This window comes from Brassica oleracea, chromosome C3 (assembly GCF_000695525.1).
Source record: "Brassica oleracea var. oleracea cultivar TO1000 chromosome C3, BOL, whole genome shotgun sequence".
Lineage (NCBI taxonomy): Eukaryota > Viridiplantae > Streptophyta > Magnoliopsida > Brassicales > Brassicaceae > Brassica > Brassica oleracea.
This window is the reverse complement of record NC_027750.1, coordinates 6,273,296-6,299,196: the sequence shown is the minus strand read 5'-3', so window position 1 is coordinate 6,299,196 and position 25,901 is coordinate 6,273,296. Positions and strand designations below refer to the sequence as shown.

Below are 25,901 nucleotides of genomic sequence, written 5' to 3'. Positions count from 1 at the left end.
AGAATATGAGATGATAGAAGAGAGAAAGAAGTGTATAAATTTAAAGGGAATGAGATGGGAGTTAGCAGGTGAAGAGTATTAAGTTTTCCACATAAAGACTAACCATAAACAAGATATGTCTAATCTGAAGTTATTACTAACCTATCTACGCTATCAACTCAGGACGACAGTGCCTCATTGCAATCCAGCTAATATAGGTAACATTAACAACATAAACGATTTCCCTCATTGCAATCTATTGAAGAAGTAAACCACAATTCTAATTCTAATTTGTTAAAAATACTTCACATTTTAACAGACATTTTGCAACCATGAAACAACCATAACATCATAAATCTACACAAGACTGGAGCCGACCATACAACCAAACATAAATCATACATTTTGCAAGCATGTAACATAAAGAACCATAGAATCTTGTGAATCTATACGTTTTTTATATATCTATACCAAACCACCACTTCAATCACAAGAACCGACCATAGAATCTATATCACAAGAGACGACAAAATCAAATCAAACATAATTTCAAATCAAACAACCAGTGAATCTACACAGCCTTACTCGGTTTCTCAATCTTACAAGAGAGGTTAAAGACATACCTTATTGGGTCGATTCTGCAACAATGTCGAAAGGACTGAATTAGCCAATGAATCTCTCACGTCGGAAGCGAACCGACGCAGGTGGAGTTAGCCAACGGTTTGGAAGAGAGCGATTCTCGGTTTGATTTTACTTCGCTTTCGGAGATCGCGGTGTCGCCATCGGAGATCGCGGTGTCGCCATCGGAGATTGAAGAAGACGACTGATTTTCGAGAAGAAAGAAGAAACAAGCCGAATAGGGCTTCCTTCAACCTCGAATACATCCCCCACTCCTACGCTGCCACGTTGCTCACGGGACGCGTCCAAAAATTCCTTAGCTTAGGACCGAACCCATCGAAATCTTTTCTTTTTTATTTATTTTTCAGCCCAAATTCAATAAGAGACGGGCTTAGGGCCGCCCGATAATGTTGCCCTTAGACTTATTACGGAAGAGGCCTTAAGAACAAAAAGAAGAAGAAGACGACGACGAAGAAGAAGAGAGCTTCAATGAAGCAATTTTATAAGTACCAAAAGCGGTAAGCTCCTCTCTGATCTTCTCTCCTTCCTTAACTCTGCTCAATCTTATCGTGGTGCTGTTGAAAGTTTCGATTTTAATGGTATCAGGTTAGGTGTCTCGTCTAGATCTGTTCGAGAAGGAGAACGAGCTGTTATCAGAGGAGAAGATAGGATAAGCTTTTTACCTGAACCGTTGTTATGTCACATACTCAGCTTCCTCACCACCGAGCAAGCGGTTTGGACAAGTGTTCTGTCCTCTAGATGGAGACACCTCTGGAAATGGGTTCCTAGGTTAGAACTAAACACCCTTTGACTTCACAAACGACCAAGTCTGTGTCGATTTCATCCACGAGTTTCTGATTTTCCAAGGCGAGCACTACTTGCGTGAGTTCAAGTTGACCATTGACTACGATGGCTTTAAAAGTAAGGTTTATCTTTACAAGCCGTGTCTCGATAGAGTGTTGGATATGATGCGGAAGCTTGAACGTTTCCAGTTCCAAGTCGAGAATAAGTTTGGACCTGGTGCCATTGATGACATTGATGACGTCATCCGGACACCCTTAACGCTTTCTGCGTGTGAGGCATTGGTCTGCTTAAAGCTCCATCACGTTAGCTTGGACTAGTTCGTGTCTCTCTCCTTGCCCTGTCTCAAGATCATGTTCTTGGAAGACGTTATTCTCCCTAGCGACGCTGCTGCAGAGGCTCTCATCTCCTGCTCTCCCGTTCTAGAAGATTTGAAAATATGTCTTAGCAAAGATGATTCTGTGGTAGCGTTACGCGTCTGCTCACCGTCGCTTAAAAGCTTCGCTTTGAGACGAGTGGAACCTTTTTATGCTCGTGGACGTTCGGTTGTGATTGATGCACCGAAGCTCGAGTATCTGAGTCTCATGGATTACTACCATTTCAAAAGGTTTGAGATAATCAGTAAGGCTGAGTCTTTCAAGGTTGATATTGATGTCGAGTTTGAGCTGATGAGTGATTACTTGTCGGAAACGAAGATCATTTGCAATCTTGTCAAGAATTTTTCAGGTGTTAAAGATTTGACCATATCATGGAAAACTCTGGAGGTATTTTTAAACTCATGACACGCTTTTGAACTTTCCCATTATTCCTTATTCTCACTTTGTTTGTGCATGCTCTTCTCTTTGCTTACAGTTTATATATATTTACCCAATCCCCAAACTTCATGACTTGACTCGTTTGCGTGCCGCTATGTGCTTAAACGCATCCCCTAAACTATTGCCAATCGTTCTTGAGAGCTGCCCCAATCTAAAACACTTGAAATTGGTAAACAATTTTGGCTTAAAAACTTTTCAAGTTCTGAGATTAGTCCTGGATTTAAATTCTGTCAGATTTGTGTTTGCAGGAATTGGTTATTGATTCTCCATATGCAGTGAGTACTAGACTCTCCACTGTGCTGCCTCGTTGTTTGTTATCGTCTCTCGAATCTGTCGAAATGGAAACCCCGGTCACGGAGATTGCTACTGAACTGAGTTTGGCTAGATACTTTATGAAGAACTCGAAGAAACTCAAGAAGCTCGTGCTACGTTTGGATGAGTCTACTGGAGAACAGCACAAGCCTTGTGTCTTGGAACGACTCGTGAAATATTCAAGGCGATGTAAATTGTCTCAGTTCGAAGTTCTTCCAGTGGTTCCAACTCCGAGTCCATGGCCTGGGTATGTTCATGTAAAATCCAACAGGTTCTAAAGGCTGGAGTTTAAGATGAAACTATATTCGTTTTTATTTAAATATTCCTCAAAACTCATAGTAAAAAAAAAACAGTTTTTGATTCATAAATAAACGCTAAAGCTTTTTCATTTCATCTATCCTTTCACAACTCAGGTTTAATGAAAATAAAAAGAAACCTAACCAAGTAAAAATCCATCTAACAAATCATCATCTATAACACGACCAAGAAGACACTAAACTCTTGTAATCAAACTTGCCATTCAAGAAAGCATCCCCACCCTTCCTGTTCCTCACCTGTTGCTGCACCACTAACACCGAACCATCCGACGCAAATATACTCCCAGCCACAGTTTCTCCAATGACTCCAAGCTGATGATTCTCGCTCCACTCTGCAAGCCCTTCTAAAATCTTTGGATTAATTCCTTCTCTCTTACCCGTTATCCACAGATCATAGTCGTTAACGTTCATCGCTTGAATCGCAGCCAACGTCTCCGCACCGTTCTTGACCACAACCTCCTTGTAACTAACCCTATCTTTACCTTCATTCTTGACCCAAAACCACGTCACCACCCCATCGTCAAGCTTCTTCTCCTTCTCGTCCTCTCCTTCGTGGTTGAACGCCAAGAACCTGATCACCGTCAAGGTTATGTCCGGGTTTACCGTCATCCTGTCGGCCAGATGGAGAGCTTCTCTATTATCAGCTCCTCCAAGGAACAAAACCACAAAACGGTACGTTTCTTGTCTCACACGGCTCAAAGAAGTTGAATGCTGCTGGTCATCTAAGGACCGAAACACGGCGTTTCTAAGCCGTCTCTTGTCGTAATAAATACAAACCGAGCATGGCGTGTGCGCCAAGACATCCGCGTTCACGGATAACATCCCGGAGTTGCGTAACTCCGTTGGTGCAGCATCGTCAAGACGCTCTTGTTGATAAGGTAAGAGAATGAAAGCTGTTTTCTTGGCTAATGCTAGCTCGCAAATGTCTTGGTACATTAAACGCTTCGGAGCATGAGCAGTGTAGGCATGCAACGTTACACATTCATCTCTATTCTCTTGGTACAACTTAAATGCGCTTTGTACTTGGTCAACACGTCTGCTTCGGATACGTTCATGATGCTCTTCTTCTTCCCCCTCCTCAAAGTCTTTCTCTTCAATAAAAACCGGTGAAGCTCGTCCCATAAGTTCCACTAACTGAATAGCGTATATAGAGAACGGGCTACTTGTAGTGGGATAAGCTAGGTCTAGGAAAGTGATTAATCCAGACAAGGCTTCGTAGTCAGACACGGCAAGAACCAAACCCATCTCGGTTGAAGGAGGAGTGTGTTGGATGGTGCGGTGCTTGCTGATCCTGTAAGGACGGTTTGGATCGTAAAGGAAGCTGATAAGAGGCGTCGATATACCGGTAATCACAAGCGATTGCAAAACCAAAATAGTAAAACCGGCTAAACCAACAATACGTTTGTCTATCCAATGCAAGTAGAGTAACATATCAATCTGGCCTCTCAAGTTCATCATGAGACCAAGCGTGAGACTATCTCTAGTAGGGACTTTAAAGAAGACAGCAGCGGCGACGACAGCGATGAACTTAGTGATGAATCCAACGATGACCATGTAGACGAGGGGAGATAGCTCTTGGTCCCAAACATCGTTGGTAAGTAAGTATACATTGGTGTTCAAACCCACTAAACCAAAGGAAAAAGGCATCAAGAACTCATGTATGAAAGTCTCGCTACGGATAGCCAACGTGGAACCCAAAGGTGGGCCATGAGGGACAACCAACCCTAGCCAGATAGGTCCCACGCCTATAGACAAACCAAGCATGTCTGTAAGAAAACAAGCGACAAGAACACCCATGAGAATCATGACTATATAGTTTTGGTCCACAAGTTTCCCCTCTGGGGTGTGGGAGACCACCCACTCAAGAGCTCCCCTCACAACTAAAAGCATAAAACCACTGAAGATCACTACCGATACAAGGTACCATACTATAGCCATGGCTCCTCCACCGTCACCATGCATCATGGCTTCGAAGAAAGTAAGCACCAAGATCGCTGCCATATCTCCAAGGAGAGCCACCGACATGGCGAACTTGCCCACCTCTGAGTTGACAAGGTTCATGTCTCTTAAAATAGTGTAGATGACAGGGAAAGAACTAAAAGCCAAACCAAACGCAATAGCTCCAATAGACGAGATCTTCCTCATGTTCTTATCCATTTTATGTCGCATTGCCATCCCAGTAACCCAAACGCAGAGGGCAGGGATGAGAACACCTATGGCAGCGATGTATTTGTGCTTTCTTGGGGACTTTGCAACGGATGTAACATCGGTCTTGGCCCCAGTGATGAAGAAGAAGTAAAAGAAGCCCATTAGTCCCAAGTTTGCGCATATGTAGTTTGAGATAGGTGGGAACACGTAGTAGTTGAAGTTTCTGCTTCCTCCAAGCATCGACGGTCCTATCATCATTCCACCCTTCAGAAAACATAAACCAAACCATTCTTTTATTAATATTCTAACAAATTCAAGATTTTAATAATTTTATAGTAAGAGGAATTAGTGACGAACAATGATCTCGCAGACGATACGTGGTTGACGTAGAGGTCGAAGGAGGAAGCAAGTAATTTTGATGAAAAAGATTATAATAACTGCTTCGAGCAAAAATGTCGAAAATGCATAGTTCATAGCATTTTCGCCTCTGAACATTCCAAAAGGTTGCTTACTGTGAATCTGTCGGCACACCACTGGAAGTCTGGCCGAGAAGGCTCGAGTACTAACCTCACCCCCGGTGTTTGGATTCTCCGGCCAGAACCCGAGATGGACTGGCAAGAGAATCTGGTCATTGTTGTTGGGGAAATACCTAACCATGCAAACTATTCTTGCAGATCACGGTTTGTTTAATCTAAAGCGTAACGACACTACTGATCATTGAGAGACAGAGAGAGAAAACACTAGATCCAAGATTGATGTTCTTTTTTGAAAGAGATGTGGACATGCGTCATTTTGGGAACAATTCTAGTGTTTGCTTACTCTTTATTTTCTTCTTCAGTGTATTATTCTTTCTTTTCGCTGTGAGATTTTTAATATGAAAAAACAACGTATGGTATTATCATTCATGATGTGTATGTAGCATAGTTAGAGAATCTATCGAATTGAAGTGCATTTTTTATTTGTTTTCTAACATATATATATATATATATATATATATATATTAACAATATACTTATGTTTTTCTTTCTTTTCTTCTTTTTGTCAGAAAAATATCAAATAATATATCTACTCTGAAAAAGTACAAATTAGAGTATGTTTCTTTTCATATGAAATGCTGAGGAAACTGAGAAACTAAATGAAATTTGAATAGATTCAAACTTTCATGGCTTTGTTTCTATTTTTCTTTTTACAGTGTTAAGGAACATGTGAGGTTTAATATTTGGAAATGTCACTTTATCCTTAATTATGCAATAGCCCTTTCTATTTCTTTTTTTTTGAGTTATACGTGGATATTATGGCCTTACAGAAGTGGTCCAGACTAGTCACGTAGACATATATATATATAACATTATTGTCATAAATAATATTTTGAAATGACATTACTCTATTGTCATAACTCATATTCCCTCCGTTTCAAATTATTTGTCGTTCTAGAGAAAAAAATTTCGTCACAAAATAAGTGTCGTTTTAAAGTTTCAAAGTAAAATTTATTAATCTTAATCCCCTATTAATTTTTTTTATTGGTTGAAATATGGTTAGATGTATAGATAATGATGGTTTTCTATTGAAAATATACAAAATTAAATGTTTTTTAATCCGTGTGCATAAACCTAAAACGACAACTAAAATGAATGAAGCAGAGGAAGTAAGTAATATTTTGAAATGAATGACTGATAGATCCACTCATAAGTAATATTTTGAAATGAAAGACAAATATAAATCCATCTACAACCAATATTTAATGCATCATCGCATTTACGTTCTTCCACACACTCAGTGTCTGGTCCAACCGACGATTTGTGGCCGTGCTGAGTTTGCGCCGTAGAGAACATAAAAGCTTAGCTACCAAATCACTATCGTATAAAATACTATATTATGGAGCCAGTCGCTACACTATATACCTAGACGTATTTCTTGCTAAATAGTACTTTATACATATAATCCGACGAAGTGATATGGTCCAACACGAATCTATAAATCATATCGTTTATTATATGCAATTTTAATGAAAAAGAATACCAACAAATCTTATACTATAATATATATGTTAATCACTGGTTAAAGCTCTCCACCATGAATGATATATTCTCTCATCTTCCTATTTTTTGGTACATAAATATTTTAAAAATATTTGTGGTGGGTATGGGAATGCTTAAAAATGTGATGAATATTAGAAAGATTGGTACATTATTGGTGACACTTTTTTTTTTTGGAGAAAGGGCTTCATTATTGGTGACACTTGAGACTATAAATATACATCAACGTGATCCACGACCAAGCTCCTCTCTAATATAAACATACAAGTACTTGACATTACATATCTACTATATATATAAACACATGGAGACCAAAGAGAGGAAGATGCATATTCATGCAAATTTCAGGTGATGTAGTTGAGAAGTAGCTGTAAAGCTCAGGAGGGATAGCGCCATGTCTCACCGGTACTATAAAATGTTTGTATATCTATATTGGCGCTATCCATCCTGAGTTCTATGGGTTCTTCTTGCTTTTATCCTGAGATGGTAAGGAACGGGTAAGATTTACGGTTTGTGTATACGTAATATTTTACTATCATTTTTTTTTGTTGTTGAAGAGGACGTCGAATGCATCAGGTTCATTATACAACCAGGTAATAATCCGTGACTTGCGCAGAATGTGATTATTAGTTTCGTTATTGTTTAATAAAGAGACATTAATCTATTTAATCTGGATATCGGTTCGGTTTTAGGTTGTTTTTTAGTTTTTAATCTCCTAAAATATAACTATCATTTTAAATCAATATTTATTTGGTTTGTACGGTTAAAATGTTTGATGTTTTTGTTTTTTTTTCCTGTGATAATCAAAAATTACTATTATTTATTTGTTTTCATGTTATGAATCTTAGATAGTCGTGATGTCGAACCAATGGTTTCATATTATAGTTTCTAAACGGATAATGGTTAAAAAAGAAAAGAAATTTATTATGACAAATTATTTTACTACAATTTGGTCGATAGTGGAAGAAGCATTAAGAAAAATAATATTTTAACTTCTAAAAAAATTAGATATTTCAGTTGTGGTAAATACTTAGTTCTAATGTGTTCACGTCAATGTGTACATGTATGTGTATGTAAAAATATATAAAGATGGTTGATAAATATATAAAGATACTGTTAATTAATATTAAATGACATTTTTTTCTCAAAATAATACATGAAAAATAAAATTCTTAAATGAAATTATTTAAAAACAAAAATATTGTAAAATTTATATAAACTATAATATATAACTTATATATAATTATTTAAATATATGTGTATATATATGCATATAACATATCAAATTGGATATTCGTTCCTATAAATATTGATATTTGTGATTTGCTTTTTTTTTTTTTACGGATGTTGCATTTCAGTATTTGATTTGCTTCGTAAAGTAACGGATATCCGGATTTTTCGGTTCGAATCAAAACGGATAACGAATCGAGTCAAAATTTATGAATAATTTGTCCAGCTTTATTCGTAAATAGTAAAAATAACGTAAAGAAGAACCATGAATATGGGTTTTATATTAAAAAAACGTAAAATACATAGTGTAAACATAGTTATGTAGACATGTGTCCATTTTAGTGTGAATACAATTATTACAATGCTTCTACACGTGACATGTGTCCAGTTTAGTGTTAACACATTTATTACGATGTTTTTTTCTTTTAATATATAAAAGATATGACTTTCTGATGTTAGGTATAACAAGAAATAATAAATGATCGACAAAACTTAAATCGTATGAGAGTTAAGCAAAAAGTAAGAAAAATTACGGGTTTGGTCTTTACAGACATTTGGATTTTAACTTGTGAATCTAGTGTGATCTCAAGAGCTCATCATTTGGAAAAATAATATGTATGGCCTTCTTAACAATAGAAAATTTGGATTTTTACAAATGTTAAAAGTCGCCCACTTGGTTTGAATTACACTGTCGTAGGTTTAAAGGTTATAAATCTGTACTGATTCTTACAAGCGTCGACCAGGCCTCTGTATTGTTCCAATGTTGGGCTCGTGAGAGAATGTAACGGCGCCAAGTGGTGGATGGAGCCTTTAACCAAAACAAAATGTGGTACATGGACGATTGATCTGGTGAAAATACACCGTTCAGAAGCAGGATCCTCAGTGGAAATGATCAAGAACATCACGAAATCCATTATTCTTCCAAAGAATATTGGTTCTCAACAATATTTCCAATTGGCTCCTAGCGTATCAACTATCAAGACACATCTAACACTTTAAAGACACCCTTCCCTTTAGCCTCTGAAATGTAACTTACGTGATGCATTATTTCTAATTTTGTATTGACCTAAAAACGCCACTCCTTTTGTAATACTCATCAAGTAGCTATAGCCAAAAGGGTCTCTATAATACCCGGACCTAGTTAGTACTAAATTCACAACTGCCTCCTTCAGGCTATACGGATTAGACACAAATGTAGCTGGTCGCTCTACTCCTGCCGTTTCTCACGTAATAAATCTACGAATTGTATGTTTGCCTAGATGAGTGCATAATACAAGATGAACAGAGTCAAAAAGAAGATTCAGGAAGAGAAACAACAACGGGAGTTATGTGCTTGTCAAGAAAGTGAAAAGAATATTAATGCACTCACCTGAAAATCATCATGAACCCTTACCCACCAATTTGCAATGCATTTTGGAGTTAATTTTCCACTTCCTTCTATTAAAAACAACAAAATTCACACTGTGAATAAGTCGAACTACGCATGTGCATAAATAATAGATCCCCAAAGAAACGGTACATAGAAAGACAAAGAAAATAAGGTTCAAGGCCAAAGTGAACAAAAACCTACCTCTTGTTTTGTTTGGTATCTCCAATATGTGATTGATTCATATAACATCCCCGACCCCTTACACACACAAACTCTTATAACACATAATAACTGTTTCATTTATTCATCTCTTTTTCTCAATATGGACGAGACCGGTTTCCCCCATGGTGGTTTCTGTCTGGTCCTGAACCATAGTTATCTCTTCTTCTGTCTCCACCACCATAGCCGCCTCCTCCTCTACCACCACCGCCTCTGCACCATTTACAAGGTTTTGCAAGGACCACATTATTACCAACTAATAAAGATCAGGTTACTGCTGAAGATGATGTGACTCAAACACAAGAAGGTCGAGTCTTATAAAGCATGGAAGACCACCAACTAAAGAAGCAACTTATTTGGGGAATTACTATATTAACATACTTTATATTTTGAACAAAATAATCTTCACAAATCAAAAGCAGCCATAGACACAGCTAAAACTAAAAGATATGTTTATAAACGTGGTTTATTTCCTATTTAGACCTAGACGTAGCTTGATGGCATACAAAACTCCCTAATCTTTCTGTCATATCCAAATGAGTGTACTATAAGATGTAGTAGAGTGACTGGTGTGACAGCTAAATAGTAATGAGAAAAAAATCTGAAGTACTAATAAAGAATCAAGAAAGCTACCTCTGGTCAAAAGTAGGAGCTTTGGGAGCAGACTTCTCTGCCATCGTTACACCAATCTTGTTCCCCCTCATTTCATAATCTACAAAACAATCAACCACCGTTCATTCAAATAGAAATTTTAAGGAATGCAATAAACTAGACTGCAATTACATGGTACATACTGTTGAAAAAGCCGCCTGCTGAGTGTGCGGCGCTGGGATCTTCATAAGCCAGACATGCATCACCTTTATTCTTTCCCTTCTCATCAGTGTAGATCTTGATGTTATAAGGCCACTGGTCTTTGTAACCCCGTTTCTGCTTGATTCTTCCAACCTATTATTATAGATCCAACAGTAAGTGCACTCCCAATCAGCACAACAATAAACAAATACAGAATCAAGAATAGAAGTAAAAGAACAGTGTTATTACTTGACCAATGCCACCGAAGAGATCCTTGAGTTCATCAACGGTCACATCCGGAGGTAAATTAGAGATGTATATTCTTGCATTATCACAAGTTTCATCACAATTCTCGTCGCAATGCTTGACTTTTTCAGCAGGTGCATCTCCATAACTAGGCTCCTGGCGTCGAGAAGCACTACCACCATCATATCCACCACCTCTACCACCCCGACCACCATCATAACCCCCTGAAGGACCACCATAAGAAGGGGGACCGCCAGCATAGCTTGAAGGCGGGGGAACTGCTTCCATTCCATACCCCATGGGTGGAGGAGAGTAACTGCCAGAACCATCATACGATGGAATAGCAGCCAGAGGTGGAGGACGCTGACTATAAGAACCATTATCCCTATGTTGACTATTACTACCGTACGAGCCACCACCAACACCATCACCTCTACTCCTACTGCCACCATCATATCTACTACTCTCACAGCTCCTACTACCACTATCACGACCACCACCACCACGATCACTGGCCCCTCGGCCACCTCCTCGGTCACCAGTGCCAGAAGGAGCAGGCGCACCACACTTGTTACATTCAACTCTCCTTGCAAAGTTTACGTTCCCACAACTATATATATCCAAATAGTTTCGAGTGTAAAAAAATTTAAAACATACTTCCGGCAAGAGATTCAATTTCATAATCCTAAACATAACGAAGATTTATGCAATAACTACCTTGGGTTAGGGCAAGGCCAATCACCATCTCTGCCACCACCACCTCTTCCGCCGCCGGCGCCTCCTCTTCCACCGCGATCACCTCCTTGATATCCACCACCGCCACCGCCTCCTTGATATCAACAGATAGGAATAAATAAATCTAGAGAATCATAAGGGATAAATCGTTCGGATCTGGAACAATCAAAATCACATACCACGGTTGTTTCCTCTACCGCCACCGCGTCCGCCGTACCCACCTCCGCCAGAGGCACTGCGTCCTCCATATCCAGCATCACCACCGTAGGACGAAATAGGCGCACCACCGCCGCCGTCTTGATTGTACATACCAGACATGGCCGAGGGTTTGCGATAGATAACAGACCAAACTCTAAGCTAATTGTGTGCCTTTTTAGACTTTAAAAAAATATTGTCGCATTTTTGCCACTAATAGAAAGGAAGGAAACCAACATAAATGTCAATGGAAAACAAATAAGGAAACAATCGCCGCTTAGATTATGAGAATGTATCAAGTTTTAAGAGTTTTCAACTTTGCTTACTAGACAAATTGTCGATATGTCCGAGTGGTTAAGGAGATTGACTCGAAATCAATTGGGCTTTGCCCGCGCAGGTTCGAATCCTGCTGTCGACGATTTGTTTTTTCTTACATTTTTTTTACCATTTTTTCTTGTGTTTCCAAAAAATACAACGTTAACGGACATCACCTACTCTAGTAGTGTAACAAGTGTACATGTGCAATGTGATTTTCATGTGTGTTATCATATAGATTTACTGCAGTTAAAAAGATCATGGAGTCTTCTTATTTCCATAATAGTTTTAAACAACTATCGACCTTACCCAATTTTCTTCCGGAAAATAAATGGCAAAATTTGAAAACGTGTAAAACTGTAAAATAAATGGTAAAATTTGAACATGCAGGATCAGCATTTCAGTCTAGCATTTTGCTAATTTGCACGTTTGAGATTTCTTCACTTGCTAATTTATATCAAATAAAAATGTGTTGATGATATCGAAAAATGAAACAAAAATAATAATTAATCGCAGGAAGTAACAGAGAGTGCAACGCGGAGGTCGTTAGATGTTCCAGAGACGTACATTCGGTGTGTCTCGATTTCTTCCCCTCTCCCGTCACCGCTGGCCGCCACGTCAGCAGCGGCCGCATAATGAATTCCGTTGTTAACATCGTCTCCGGTGGAGAAAATGATCTCCCTGAGAACTGGTTCGTGTCCGTTTAGAAGATTTCCCATGCTCAACACTTTTCTCCACGACTGGTTCGCTGATGGCGGGGAGAACAGATGCGACACCACTTGTCTCTCTCTCATACTCACTTCCTGACTACCTACTTCCATCTCCTGTGTTTCAAATGACCAGACACGTTAGTTCATTCCCATAAGAGAGATTCTTGTTAGTGTAACGAGGACTCACCGTTCTGTTTTTGTTCTCTTCGTCGTTTGAGTTTATTCCCATAATCACTGGATCATAAGTGCCGTAGAAGTCACTGAATATACCTTGAGCAAGGCGTGGTACTTCAAGGAACTTTCTGTGAAGAGACGCTGCGACCGTTACCAGTTTCTCGACGTGTTCAAAGACCACGCAGAGACGTCTCAGATCTTTGACCGTCTCTTCTCTATCTGGAACATTGTTGCCTGCATCCGAATATCTGTCATTATAGAGACAATAGGGCCACAAGAAAAATTTAAAAGAATCTTACGTTGTAGAACTCCCAAAGTAGATCTGATGATGAGGTAGAGTTGCTCCAATTTAGAGGTCATTTGTTTCATGTCCCCGAAGTTTGTCAGGTTAAGAGTGTCGGCTGATCCTCTGAAGGCTGTGCAGACCATTTGCTCAAGAAGCTGATGGGGGCGCACTGTTTCCAGGTAATGAAGAATCTGAGACATTTGTCAACACAATGAGGTCAAACAAAATCTCATATAACAGGTTAGGGAATAATCTCAAAAAGACGCTCACCTTTTCTCCCTCTCGGTTAGGGTCTAGGAGGGGCTTTTGGTCATCGGCTGGCAAAGCGGGTGCATCGTTCCAACTTTTCCTCCACAGATTGCCTTGATCAGACATCCGTTGGGAAAGGCGGCCATGAGGAGGCCATTTATCCTCTGAGTCTTCAGTGATGGAGCCTGCTGATTCTTCGGCGGTTTCAGGCTCAGAGCTCTCCCAATCTCCAGGTGAGTGCCATCTGATAAAGTCTTCAAACACAGCATCTGGGTTTGCTGCTTTGAATGCTGACATATCTGCAATCACCTTCGTGAGATCAGAAAAATAAGAAGAAGGAAAATTATTTACTCCCATTGTTCCCTCTCAATAAACTCAAACATAGAAACAGAGAAGTTTAGTGAACATTTATTCGCCGTAACAATCTCTAGACAAGAGAGATCGAAATTTGAATCTTACCAGATAATAAGATGTCTTTCTCCAACTGGCCAGGAACGTTCTGAAATTCAAAGGGAAAAATGAGTTCTGTAATCGCTAGACAAATAAATGAACCAAAAAAAGCCATCAACATATTTGTCAAGAAATATTACCGCTTATAAGAAGTTATTAGTGGATAACCAAACAATATTCACTTCTATTGGGAGAGAAGTTGAACTTACAAGGGAATCACCAAACGCCTCAACAGCCTGGAGTCTCTCTTCGTGCATGTCTTCCGTCATAAGAGGTGGATCCTGTCATAACCCAGGAATTATGAGATTGTCAACGACAATATAGGAAATAGACGAGGTCAAGTTAAATACAAACTTGGGTAAATGGGGCATGGAGTCGCTCATGTGACTTCAGGAGCATCATGGTCCCCACTGGTCCAGCTGAACCCCTCCTGATGGCATGTGTTGGGCCTTGGTTCACAGAATTTATGCTTTCAGTATCCATCTCATATCTGAGTCGATCAGATGAATCTTCTGTAATTGAGCTGTATACAAGAAAAATGGACTTAAACACTTAGCACTGGTCAACATTTCCTCTCTATGAACTTAAATATTTAATCAAGAGTTACTATCATTAAACTGGAAATGAAAGAACAAGAAAAATAATAAGTATTTCTAATAATATGCAATCAAGGTTTAATCTATTTAATAACAACCAGAACCTAAGAACTCTCACTTGCTAAGTTCACCTGTCACGTTTCCTCAGCAGATCTTCTTCTGAGGATGCATTTCTTGTCTCGTCGACCTTGTGGTGTTCCTGAAGATTTATTCAATGAAATGTTTCAAGCCAACAACACAGAGCTCTCAAAAGAGTTGGGTTCTTATATGGGCTTGTTGGAACTCCCACACCTTTTATAGTTTGTATTTCGGTTGCTTTTTATTTAAGTAACACACATATTTGGCAGAACACAACAAACTCAAAAAGATACACAAATACTTGGCCAATCACCTCTACAGGATCAGAAGCCTCTGAACTGTCTTCTTCACTTCCTATACAGTCTAGAAACTCTTCGTTCATTTCACACTTTTTCTCAATGCAAATTGCAAGCTGGTCATCAAAGAAGAATCTGTTAGTATCTTCAAGAAACTTGACTTTTCCGATAAGGTATGTATAGTGGATTACCAGGTGCAACTTCTGGTTGATCAAACAAGTGGACAAATCAATAGAACCGTCAATTGGCATTTTTGGCAGCGGCTGTGACTCTTCCCAACACCAACGAACTTCACGGACAAACTCTACCCAGAGAAAGGCAATGGCTAGAGATGCGATGGAGAAACCAAAAGAAAAATACAATACGTCTATTAGTCAGTAAACTCGTTTCCTTTTGTCACTGGCAATTTAATCCATTTTGACTATAATGATGCATGGCTGACCAAATGCGGCATGGTCTACCGCCACATACCACGGATATTGCAGTTGCCGAACCACAGTGAGTGCAAACAGAACTGTGTAAACAGGGATTCAAGTGGTGCAGCCTTAAGAGCTCGAGAAAGCCTGTGTTCGCCTTTAGTAAAATCTGGGAGTTTAAATCCTGCGAAATTAGATTGGAAAAAGGTGAAACAATATCACATAGCTAGATTCTAACCAATGTTTGGGACCTAAGGGTAAATTTTCAAATGCTCCAAGTTGCAAATTTTAAAGCTGAAGAAACAGAATTTTGAACATTTCAAACTGAATAATAATATACGGTAGGAAGAACACTCTTAACTCAGCCATGATAATTAATATTTGTAACACAAAAACACGCTTGTATCCATTTTACCATAAACATAGGTCGTATACATGCATCTATGTCCATAACAGAATATAGTGGAAGAATACCCTGATGAAAGAGATCTTTAATCACCCGATCAAGAGCTGTTGGAGGAGGTATGACCACTGAGGTCTTCAAACTTTCAGAGCTTTGATTTTCCACTGCGAGAGATTAAGAAAATAATACGCAGTGGAAATGTCAGGAAAAGCTAATGCTATAAAAGAATATAGGGGAAATTAATTATATTCTATAAATCAATCCCTTCCTAAAGGAAATTTCTACATGTGTTTGAAAAATGAGGTAAAACACACAAAATTGCACAGACCTGACACGAAATCCTCCATAAACTGAGCTATGAAGGACGCATCTAATGCTTCAACCAAGCAAAGTAGTTGGGAAGCAAAACCAATTCGTTTCCCATGAGAAGGCTCACCCCTGGTAAAAATATGTGTTATAGAACTGTAAGAGAAAATAATACACCACAACACATACAAACTACTATTCTGTCCTAGACGGGAGAACTATGAGAAGCATTTCTTGCAGACTTACAGATATGGTGAGAGGATTGGGCGTAAAATCCACTTCTCAGCTTCATGGGGTGAATCATTTTCAAGTTCAGCCATCTCAAGTGTGTTTTCTACAGTCCTGTCAGCCCATGTGGCCACCAATTCGAATCCTGTCCATATCAACCACAAATCTAGATAATGAATTCCTGGAATACCAACAGCAAATACCAGAATATGCTTGAAGAAAGATACAGGGCTGTCAGCACACATCAGTTATCATAATGTTTGAATACAGAGGTGTGTAAAGACCAGCTAATAAATAACTGTGATGAATAATCGCGGAAAACACACATCCGTAACTAATCTTTAGACCGAGAGGTAAAATACAAATCCTAAAGGCAATTATTGTGAAGACTTTAGTGTAAGTTGACAGACAAAACATATTTCATACGGATGTACCTTTAAGTAGATCTTCAGCAGAGTACCACTCATTCCAAGGACAATCATCGTCCCAGTTAACCTTGTTGCGAGACTCAGAGCCACTGTGTTCTTCAGTGTCAGCTTTGTCACCCATATATTCATCCATATCACTTTCCTCATCCTCCTCGTCAGATGTGAAGGTTTGGTATTTTAGCCTCATCATAAAATGAACTTTGAAATTATGGATCGAGAAGTCCACTCCAGAATAAACCTTCAAAATTAAACCGTTGTTGATTAATAAAATCTATAGCAAGACAGTTTAATCACGGGATAGAATAAGCCACATTGGAGCGGATCTCAATTTAAGGTTAAAAAAATGTTACCCCTTTACCAAGCTTGAAGCATTATATATAAAGTACATACTGCAATATAGTATATGACGAGGAAAAGAACATTAAGAACACCTAAACTGGAAACCAGCTTTTCATCAGTGATAGCTAATGCTTGGTAAGTTTCAAGTTCGCTTTAATATCCAATAACCGTACTAATGATCATCACTAAGTAGGAGCCACAAAGACTTACAAATTTAGAAACAAACAACTCATATAGTCCTTCTAGGTGCATGAGTTTCATAGGGACTTGACTACCAATAAGATCTGCTTCAAATCTTCTAGTAAAAACAGTGCCCATATTCTGGATCCCAATATATGCTTTCCGTGAAGGGTCATGCACAGGCACAAAGGCTGGCCACAAGCTGCACACCAAAGTCGTATGAAATTATTAAAAACTCAACCACATATGCAGCCGTTATCTCTTAGCAAATGTCCTCAGGGATACACATTTCTATCAATTTCGATTTCCAAGACTTCGGAGTACTTGATAGGTGATTTGGCATCAACTTAAAGAAACACTATGTTGTAAGTGTTTCACCTGATGATGCTAAAGCTAAAGTGGTGTTAATGGCTAAGAAATCAAACCTGGCACAGTTAGACAAAGCAATAGCAACGGCACTCAGAAGCTTGCTAGACTCTGGTGCATCAAGAAGCACCCCACTGGCACTTTGTGGAGCAATCAACTAGAAGATGCAATAATAATCAATCAAATATCGAATATGTATAAGTGCACTAACTATTTAAACTAAAAACTGTAAATTTAAAGCGTACCAGAAAATCTTTCACCCCAAAGCAAAGCTGGAGATCATGTAAACCACTGTTCCAATCACCAAATCCCGCTGCATCAGTCAAATACCGAATCACGAAACAGAAAAACACACTTTCTCCAAATACAAAGCGTATTACCCTGAAATCATATACCTTGTTGGTTGCCATTATCTTCAATTCGGAAGTAGAACTCCATGCAATAGCTCTTTGTCACACTTCTCAAGTCGTTTCTAACCTTAAACAGATTCTTGGAATCCTCCATAGCAACAGCACCCTTTTCCTGCACTCAAACGATGACCAAACTGAAAGTATAATTCACACAGTACACGTCTAGTTCCATCATTGCACATAGTAAAACTAGCTATAAAGTCACGCATACGCACCCATGTGAGTTTTAATGAGGTGAAATAATTTGGAAAAGCAAAACGTACCACGAGGTTTTTGGGACCATCGGCTAACCATTGACGACAGATTGCTTCAATATCTGAAATGAACCTAAAAAACCAAACAAAGCAGTCTATAGAATCCAAAAATTCAAATAATCCAAATTGTGAAGGTGGAATACCTTTCCCAGGAAGACGCAAGAGTAAAGTCAGCGAAATGTTGCACCTGAAAAGATAAATTCTGATCCAATGAATACAAAACAAAGAGTTTAGGAGGTAATGGTAGTAACTGCCGTACCTCTTCTTCCGTTTCGTCATCATCTTCTTCGAGAGGATTCGGTCTGCTCGTCGAAGCCATATGAATTGAGTAGCGTGTTACTCTTGCAGATCCTCCGATCACAGAGATCCGCTCCGGGAAAGCTACAGATGGTGACAACAACGCGTGCCGTTTCGTTTGATTAAAGACGGAGTGCAGTCTATTTACTACGTTTCCTTTTCCTGATAATAATGGGCCTAACATTGTCCCATCAAAATACAGAACTCTGTTCTTAAGTTAAATAAATAAATTATAATTTCATCAAAACTAAAATAAATATTTATATCATATACTCCATATGGTAAATAATTTGTTATCTTAAATTAATCATTCTATATATTACTACGCTAATATATTTTCTAATTTTTATAATATATTTTTTTCATTGAATCTGCTAATTATTAATCATTAATAAAGTTATAGGTAACTGCATCAATTATACAATGTGATAGATCAGTTAAAATGTTTAGAATTACAATTGTCCAGCTCTTTTTCATTTGCGCTCATAGTATTTAGACGACTCAAGCATGAAATAAAATAAATATCAGCCTTAGTGTTTTAAAACTTTTTCCAAGTGTGAATACTAATCTTTCTTTTCGTCCTAACTAAATTCCTAAATCTTAATAACTGTAATTCTTTTGAATAACTTTAATAATTGTAGAACATTTTTGTATTTATATGGATTCGATGATCATTTAGATAAAACACAATTATGTTTGCAGGGACCACCCTCCACAACTAAGATCCATCTAATTATCCGAAATAAATTAAACAAAAAACATTTGTTTCGTCCAACATTATAATTTTACTAAAATAAAATTAAATAAATTATAGAGGAGCGTAGTAGTAGTAGATCGAGAAAGCAGACCGTCTCAAAAATCGTACTTGTCTCACATAAATGCAGTCGTACTCTCTTCACTTAACGCTCAAACGAAGATGAAATCTGAAAAAAAAAAAAATATCTGAAATCTGAAGAGCACACACACTCCATCTCTCATAGCTCTACAGTCATTGCCTAAGAGTAACGAACACCTTACACAATGGCTGCAGCTCTGGAGTGCTGGTCAAGCCGCGCCGGAGCCGGAGACGCTCTCGACGACGATCTAGTGGATCAGGTCCTCATGCGCACTCACGACAGGTCCGAGTCGCTCATCACCTCTCCCCCCGAGACGGCTCTGAACGTCGAAGGATCCGCGCCGGTTCTCGATCAGAGCTCGTCGGCTATGCAGAAGCGGTTTCAGCGTCTCAGCCGCAACGTGTCCGGCGCGATTGCGTCGCTTAAGAACTCGCTCAGTCTCGATTCAGCTCGGGACAACAACAACCAGAGCGGCGGCGGCGGAGGAGGAGGAGGAGGTCCGTCTCCGAGAGCGGATGTCGGCGGCGGGAGGAAGCTACTGTGGGCGACTGTAGTGAGGAACCTCGCTAAGATGTATCCTGGGAGTCAGTTACCGGAGAAGCTCGTTTCGAATCTCAAGAAGCATTACGATTCCTTGCCTTTCAGGTAAATTCAGATTTAGTAGTTTCTATTTAGGGAAACTCATGGAGTATTGATTATTGTTGCTTGGTTGTTTTCAACAGTTATAGTCAGGCTGGTTTCGATATGAAGGAAGTCTTTCTACACGTGAAGCTGATAGAGCAAGCTTCTGGAGATGATAATCCCGTCTTTATGATTCAAGAAGTGTCTAGTGAAGGAGCTCGAGGCTCAGTTCTCAGGCTCACGTTCGCTTGTAACTCTTCTCTTTCGTGGTCAACCATGTCGGGGGCTCTTGATGGTGCTTCGATTAGCTGCAAGAAGTTACAGATCTTTGAGAAGAAAGGGTTGACTCTCGGTGTTGTTCTTCTTCTGGACCAGTCTGGACAAGAGAGTTTGTTTAAAATTCGTGTAGAGAACGCCCTCAAGTCTGTGACTAGAAAGCCAAGACCGACATCGACTTCCGTTAAGCTCCCTTTTGGGCTTTGTGGCTGTCAAGAGCAGAACGGTGGTGTAGGGGAACTTGGTGGTGTTGAAGAAGAGTCCATTCAACATGGTAATAGGCTAGGGGTAGAGAGTATGAACAGTGTGATCCAGCTTCAAGTTCCACTTCCGAGTTCTTCGTTCGCTGTATCAGTAGATGAATGGCAGACCATAAAATCAGGTGGGGGTGAGATCGGAAAATGGCTGTTGAGTTCCGATAGTTTTGAGTTTGGTGATCAGATTGGACCGAGTTCTTTCAAAGGAATCTTCCGAGGGAAAAGGGTGGCAATCGAGAAACTAAAAGGTTGTGATAAGGGGAACTCATACGAGTTTGAGATCAGGAAAGATTTCTTGGAGCTGATGACGTGTGGACACAAGAGCATTCTGCAGTTCTACGGCGTTTGCATCGACGAGAACCACGGATTATGCGTTGTGACGAAGCTGATGGAAGGCGGGTCACTCCATGAACTGATGTTGAAGAACAAGAAGCTTCAAAGTAAGCAGATACTGCGGATCGCTGTTGACATAGCCGAAGGGCTGAAGTTTGTGAATGATCATGGTGTTGCGTATAGGGATCTTAACGCACAAAGAATACTGCTGGATAAACATGGCAACGCATGTTTGGGGGATATTGGAATAGTTACAGCTTGTAAGAGCTTTGGTGAGGCCGTGGAGTACGAAACTGATGGCTATCGATGGCTTGCACCTGAGGTCTGTGTTCTTGAACTCTTGTCTTTGTTCAACAGATAACTTGAGAATCAGATTGTGAAGTATCATCATAATTTGCCATTTCCAGATCTATTTTATAACCTTTAAGCCAAATAATACAGAGTTATCTGCTCCGCTATCATAATTTTGGTATAAACAAGTCGCAGATCATACATGCATCATCTCTGTTGTCCGGATATGACCCACTGCATTTTGTTTTGTTTTTGTTTGTTTTGAACAAAACAAGTTTATTTGCTTTTGCCATATCTGCTTTACCTTTTTCTGTTTGTCTAGGCAGTTGTTGGATGTTCACTTTGATTTGATATATCCTAGACAAGTGTAAATCTTATTAGGTTCTGTCTAATCTTCACAAAAGCGCCTTAGACACGTCCAATTTCGTCACTTCATTGATTGAGAATCCCAACCGTTTTGAGTTAAATGAATTATTCCAATTGATTTGAACCAAAAGATCATTTTTACTAGAACACACTGGTTCTTGGTTTTGCATATCAAATCATTTAGCTTAGTTCTGGAATCTGGAGACGAAGTTACTTGATTTCATCTGATGAAACTTGTAAAATATTATAATTCTGTTTGTTTATTGGCATGGTTGAAACCAGATTATAGCTGGTGACCCGGAGAACACAAGAGAGACTTGGATGAGCAATGCTTATAGTTTCGGGATGGTGCTGTGGGAGATGGTAACAGGAGAGGCTGCTTACGCCTCTTGCTCGCCTGTGCAGGCGGCTGTTGGGATAGCCGCTTGTGGCCTAAGACCGGAGATCCCAAAGGAGTGCCCTCAAGCTCTCAGAACTCTGATGATCAATTGCTGGAACAACTCTCCCTCCAAACGCCCCAACTTCTCCGATATACATAGCTCGTTGCTCCGCGCCATGTCACGCTAAGTTTTTTTTTTTTTTTGTATTTGGTAAGGTCATATTGTATATCCAAACTGTAACACTAAAAAGTCGTAAGTAACTAGTATTGTATCCATCATAATAGTGATATGATAATGAATGGGTTGGAAAGAGACAAGGACATAAAGGGGTTCTGTAAGTTTGGTTTGACACGGCCTCTTTGGTCTGCTTTAGGCCGAAGCTCTTTATATGAAAGGACAATATCATCTCGCTCATCTTTCACTACTTACAATGACATTGTGGAAGATCTCTGTAAAACATGACTACTAAAATGCATATGAATTAGTGAAATGTACATTTTAGGTAACAAAAGATAAACATCTCTAACATTCAGATTAGGCTCGTGTCTGATGTTATCAACTTTTAAATGAAATGAAGAGTCTAGTTCCAGGTTCTTGACCACTTGTTTGGCATCTTTGAACTAAGTCACTAACAAGTAGCAAGATTACAACATTGAACAAGCAGAGGACTGATTCACAACTAAAGGCCAAGCCCAAAAGTTAAAGATAGTTTGGAGAGGGCAGAAACAAATTGCAGACCAATTCCTAGAAGTTTATGCTTAAATAGATTTGGATTGTTTGAGAGGCCCGTCACAAAGCAAATCCATAGGCCTACACACACACGTACAATCTTTTCTTTTTTTGAACGAACACACACACGTATAAAACTAGTATACTGTGAGAAAGAAGATAATTGGAGGAATATTGGGTTTCGGGGAAGAATGAGACATTTCATCTTTAGCTTTCGTCAAAGTGGTGGTGCCACGTGATACTTTTCAGAATCCACTACTCCACGTGCCCTTTTAGTTGTACCCCCTCCTCAATCCACAATTATTGATTTTTAATCATAGATTAACCTTTTGGCTCTCCTCATGTCTTTTTCCCAAATGAATCCCATTTTAAAATCTTTTTGTTGTGTGTTTGTGTAATCTGATATACAACAAAATTGGCCTGCAAAATAAATACTAAGCTATTAATTTGTGTGGTCATCAAAAGTTGTCAAAGACCTTTTTCACTGAAAACCAACTTATTAGTCTCCATATTTATAGATAAGATCATAAGAGTTAAATGTTTCTCTGTACTTTTGTTACAGTAATCATTGTGGTCCTGCCTCATGTGATTATTCCTCTTTACTCTTACTTCTTATTTATCTTATAGTATTAAAGGTTTAATACAGCTGTATTTTATATAGAGTATTGTATATTCTATGAACACAAAATCTCAGTAACCATCGCCAGCTTCCCACTTTGACTTCTGCATTGTATTTACAAAACTAAAAATGGTTTTAGTACAGAATAACAAAACAGTTTCTGTAATTGATTTCACATGTTGTGTTTTTGCTCTCGGGAAGGAACTAAGAGGAAGATTGAACGACACCCATTCATTACCTGTTGTCACCAATAGCCTTTATTATTCGGTACTAGTATTATTAAAGTTCATAGTGTTTATCCAATTTCTGTAGTACAAAAAAGATTGTCCAAAGAGCGCTGAGACAAAAAAAAATTGCATAAAAATACAAATTTACAATTTAGAAAATGTAGAAAGTATCGATGTAGCTTTTTGTCCAAAAAAAAAAAAAGTATCGATGTAGCTTCACATATAGTCAAGAAAATGTGATGTTATATAATTTTGTAGCTAAGTTTGTATAACAAAAAGCTTCAATTAAATTTCCTAGTAATAAAAAATTATGCTTACACCTGCAATTTATTTCAGAAGATTTATTTAAGTTTCATCTCTATTACTACTAAATTGTAGAAACACTATCAGGCCATGTGCTATTAATTCCTAATTTTCCTTCTAATATGTGTGATAAAATTACATATTGTTGTAAAATGAAAAAGGCATTAAAACAGAATAACAACTATAATTAGCCACCTAATTATAATTAGTAACGTTAAATCACCCTGTTTTTACACAACCAATGTTTAACAATAATAAAAGAGAAACGAGAGAGAGAGGGTTTAACAATACCAACCACTTTTGTTTTAACCACCACCCGTCCCTTCTCTCTCTCTCTTCCCAAACTCCATTTTTCTCTGCAAATCTCTCAATACACACAAACCCTAATTTACTCCGCCGTTCTTACACCGTCAATGTGGCGGCCGTGGCGTAAATCGTCGGTTAAGATTCACAACACCTTCTCTCCCACCGCCTCCTTCAAAGACATCCACCACCTCTGCACCACCGACGATTCATCTTCCTTCCCTTCATCTCCTTGCGCTTCTCCCTCTTCCTCTCCTAACCACGTTTCTAGAGTCTTCCACCGAGTCTGCGCCGCGAATTTGATCCTCCGTTCCTGGCCGACTCGTCCGTCTAACAACCTCCTCCGCGCAGATTCCGAGCCTATACGTCGCAATCCCGAACCGGATCCGAAGCAATCGAAACCCGAACCGGATGCTATACGTATTTCAATCCCCGGCGCGGAGAGCAGCATCGTCGTCTACTTCACCAGCCTCCGCGTCGTTCGTCCCACGTTCGAGGACTGCCGAGCAGTCACGACGATCCTCCGCACCTTCCCCGTGCGAATCGACGAGCGAGATCTCTCAATGGACGCGTCTTACGCGGCGGAGCTGGAGCGGATCTTCTTCGGCGGGAAGAAAGATCTTCCGAAGCTGCCGCGCGTGTTTATCGGCGGACGGTACGTCGGGGGAGCGGAGGAGGTGATACAGCTTCACGAGACCGGGGAGCTGAAGAAGCTCGTACAAGAGTTGCCGAGGGTTGAGCGAGGGGTTTGCGAGATGTGCGGCTGTTATAGGTTCGTACCGTGCAAAGCCTGCCGAGCCGTCACCGCGATCCTCCGCAGCTTCCTCGTGCGAATCGACGAGCGAGATCTCTCGATGGACGCGTCGTTCGCAGCCGAGCTGGACCGGATCTTCGGCAGCGGCGACAAGGATTTTCCGAAGACGCCGAAGCTGCCGCGAGTCTTTATCGGCGGCCGTTACGTCGGGGGAGCTGAGGAGGTGAAACAGCTTCACGAGATCGGAGAGCTGAAGAAGCTCGTGCAAGAGCTGCCGAGGGTTGAGCCATGCGTGTGCGAGACGTGCGGCGGTCACAGATTCGTACCGTGCAACGCCTGTCACGGTAGCCATAAGGTGCACACGGAGAAGCTAGGGTTTAGCACGTGCTCGGCCTGTAACGAGAACGGTCTCGTCAGGTGTTCGTCTTGTTCGTTTCCGCATCTCACGCCTGACTCCTAGATTTTATTTTACTTTTTTTTTTTGGTTTAATATTCTACATGAAGATATTGGAATAATTAATAATTGTTTTGTGTAATTCAGAAAATTCCAATTTGTAAAATTCGAAATGGAAAGTGGTAGCTTCAGCTTGTCTTTAGATAATTAGATTCGTTAGAAGCAGAAAAATAAATCATTATATCAGTGTGATGTGAACGTGATTAGCAGCTCAGTAGCTAACATTATTTTCTTCTTAAAATAACGATCAGTGAGGTTGAACAAAAAAAATAATAATAATAATAATGATCAGTGTGATGTGAACGTGATTAGCAGCTCAGTAACTGTTGTTATGTTCACAATTAAAAATATTTAATACTGTATAATATAAAATAATGAACTATATGATATTGATAACATTTTCGACCATATATAAACATAAAGGTTAAATGAGATAGTTTTGGAGTGTTAACCTTTTTCCTAAGTTAAAAGTTTCAGTGATCATGTTTGAAACTTGAAGAACATGTTACGAGAAATGAATTCATTGTATGGTGGATGAACTAATCAATGGAAATATAAT

The 25,901-nt window shown here is 39.4% G+C and overlaps 5 protein-coding genes, 1 non-coding gene and 1 pseudogene across 18 annotated transcripts; 4 read left to right on the top strand and 3 right to left on the bottom strand.

Moving 5' to 3' along the window:
- The first annotated feature begins 1,031 nt into the window (after nucleotides 1-1,031).
- On the top strand, nucleotides 1,032-2,895 carry LOC106332424 (annotated as a pseudogene).
- Nucleotides 2,896-2,992: 97 nt separating this feature from the next.
- On the bottom strand, nucleotides 2,993-5,647 carry LOC106329748 (cation/H(+) antiporter 24-like). Its single transcript, XM_013768395.1, has 2 exons — nucleotides 5,348-5,647; nucleotides 2,993-5,254 (listed from the first exon to the last, which is right to left on the bottom strand). Exons 1-2 carry the CDS (start codon nucleotides 5,645-5,647, stop codon nucleotides 2,993-2,995), a joined length of 2,562 nt encoding a protein of 853 aa, XP_013623849.1.
- Nucleotides 5,648-8,836: 3,189 nt separating this feature from the next.
- Nucleotides 8,837-12,043, bottom strand: LOC106329134 (transcription initiation factor TFIID subunit 15b-like). 11 transcript variants are annotated; one of them, XM_013767734.1, is made up of 8 exons: nucleotides 11,797-12,043; nucleotides 11,600-11,711; nucleotides 10,886-11,492; nucleotides 10,639-10,789; nucleotides 10,478-10,556; nucleotides 9,626-9,693; nucleotides 9,250-9,276; nucleotides 8,837-9,196 (listed from the first exon to the last, which is right to left on the bottom strand). In XM_013767734.1, exons 1-6 carry the CDS (start codon nucleotides 11,933-11,935, stop codon nucleotides 9,636-9,638), a joined length of 1,146 nt encoding a protein of 381 aa, XP_013623188.1. In that variant the 5' UTR covers nucleotides 11,936-12,043; the 3' UTR covers nucleotides 8,837-9,196; nucleotides 9,250-9,276; nucleotides 9,626-9,635. The 11 variants fall into 11 exon arrangements, 7 of the variants coding, with proteins under 7 accessions (XP_013623188.1, XP_013623192.1, XP_013623189.1 ...); XR_001267734.1 differs by lacking the exon at nucleotides 8,837-9,196 and adding an exon at nucleotides 9,827-10,057 and having other exon boundaries at nucleotides 9,394-9,693; XR_001267735.1 differs by lacking the exon at nucleotides 8,837-9,196 and adding an exon at nucleotides 9,827-10,057 and having other exon boundaries at nucleotides 9,256-9,492.
- A 105-nt stretch (nucleotides 12,044-12,148) lies between these two features.
- On the top strand, nucleotides 12,149-12,230 carry TRNAS-CGA. Its single transcript has one exon. It is a non-coding gene; the product is annotated as a tRNA-Ser (tRNA).
- Nucleotides 12,231-12,498: 268 nt separating this feature from the next.
- Nucleotides 12,499-18,615, bottom strand: LOC106329158 (rab3 GTPase-activating protein catalytic subunit-like). 2 transcript variants are annotated; one of them, XM_013767765.1, is made up of 22 exons: nucleotides 18,556-18,615; nucleotides 18,440-18,483; nucleotides 18,306-18,369; nucleotides 18,028-18,154; nucleotides 17,878-17,945; nucleotides 17,692-17,789; nucleotides 17,297-17,468; nucleotides 16,754-16,985; nucleotides 16,338-16,464; nucleotides 16,114-16,223; nucleotides 15,857-15,949; nucleotides 15,438-15,566; nucleotides 15,158-15,291; nucleotides 14,984-15,082; nucleotides 14,724-14,791; nucleotides 14,351-14,519; nucleotides 14,206-14,277; nucleotides 14,006-14,045; nucleotides 13,568-13,845; nucleotides 13,311-13,488; nucleotides 13,025-13,245; nucleotides 12,499-12,951 (listed from the first exon to the last, which is right to left on the bottom strand). In XM_013767765.1, the coding sequence occupies exons 1-22, from the start codon at nucleotides 18,613-18,615 to the stop codon at nucleotides 12,634-12,636; spliced, it is 2,901 nt and encodes a 966-aa protein (XP_013623219.1). In that variant the 3' UTR covers nucleotides 12,499-12,633. The 2 variants fall into 2 exon arrangements, with proteins under 2 accessions (XP_013623219.1, XP_013623220.1); XM_013767766.1 differs by lacking the exons at nucleotides 18,306-18,369; nucleotides 18,440-18,483; nucleotides 18,556-18,615 and having other exon boundaries at nucleotides 12,502-12,951; nucleotides 17,878-17,923; nucleotides 18,028-18,073.
- An 800-nt stretch (nucleotides 18,616-19,415) lies between these two features.
- LOC106336388 (probable serine/threonine-protein kinase DDB_G0278509) lies at nucleotides 19,416-22,365 on the top strand. Its single transcript, XM_013775215.1, has 3 exons — nucleotides 19,416-20,074; nucleotides 20,152-21,238; nucleotides 21,856-22,365. The coding sequence occupies exons 1-3, from the start codon at nucleotides 19,614-19,616 to the stop codon at nucleotides 22,138-22,140; spliced, it is 1,833 nt and encodes a 610-aa protein (XP_013630669.1). The 5' UTR covers nucleotides 19,416-19,613; the 3' UTR covers nucleotides 22,141-22,365.
- Nucleotides 22,366-24,031: 1,666 nt separating this feature from the next.
- Nucleotides 24,032-25,489, top strand: LOC106331746 (uncharacterized protein At5g39865-like). Of its 2 annotated transcripts, none has more exons than XM_013770152.1 (2): nucleotides 24,032-24,772; nucleotides 25,055-25,489. In XM_013770152.1, the coding sequence occupies exons 1-2, from the start codon at nucleotides 24,245-24,247 to the stop codon at nucleotides 25,346-25,348; spliced, it is 822 nt and encodes a 273-aa protein (XP_013625606.1). In that variant the 5' UTR covers nucleotides 24,032-24,244; the 3' UTR covers nucleotides 25,349-25,489. The 2 variants fall into 2 exon arrangements, with proteins under 2 accessions (XP_013625606.1, XP_013625605.1); XM_013770151.1 differs by having other exon boundaries at nucleotides 24,035-24,629; nucleotides 24,921-25,489.
- The last annotated feature ends 412 nt before the right edge of the window (nucleotides 25,490-25,901 follow it).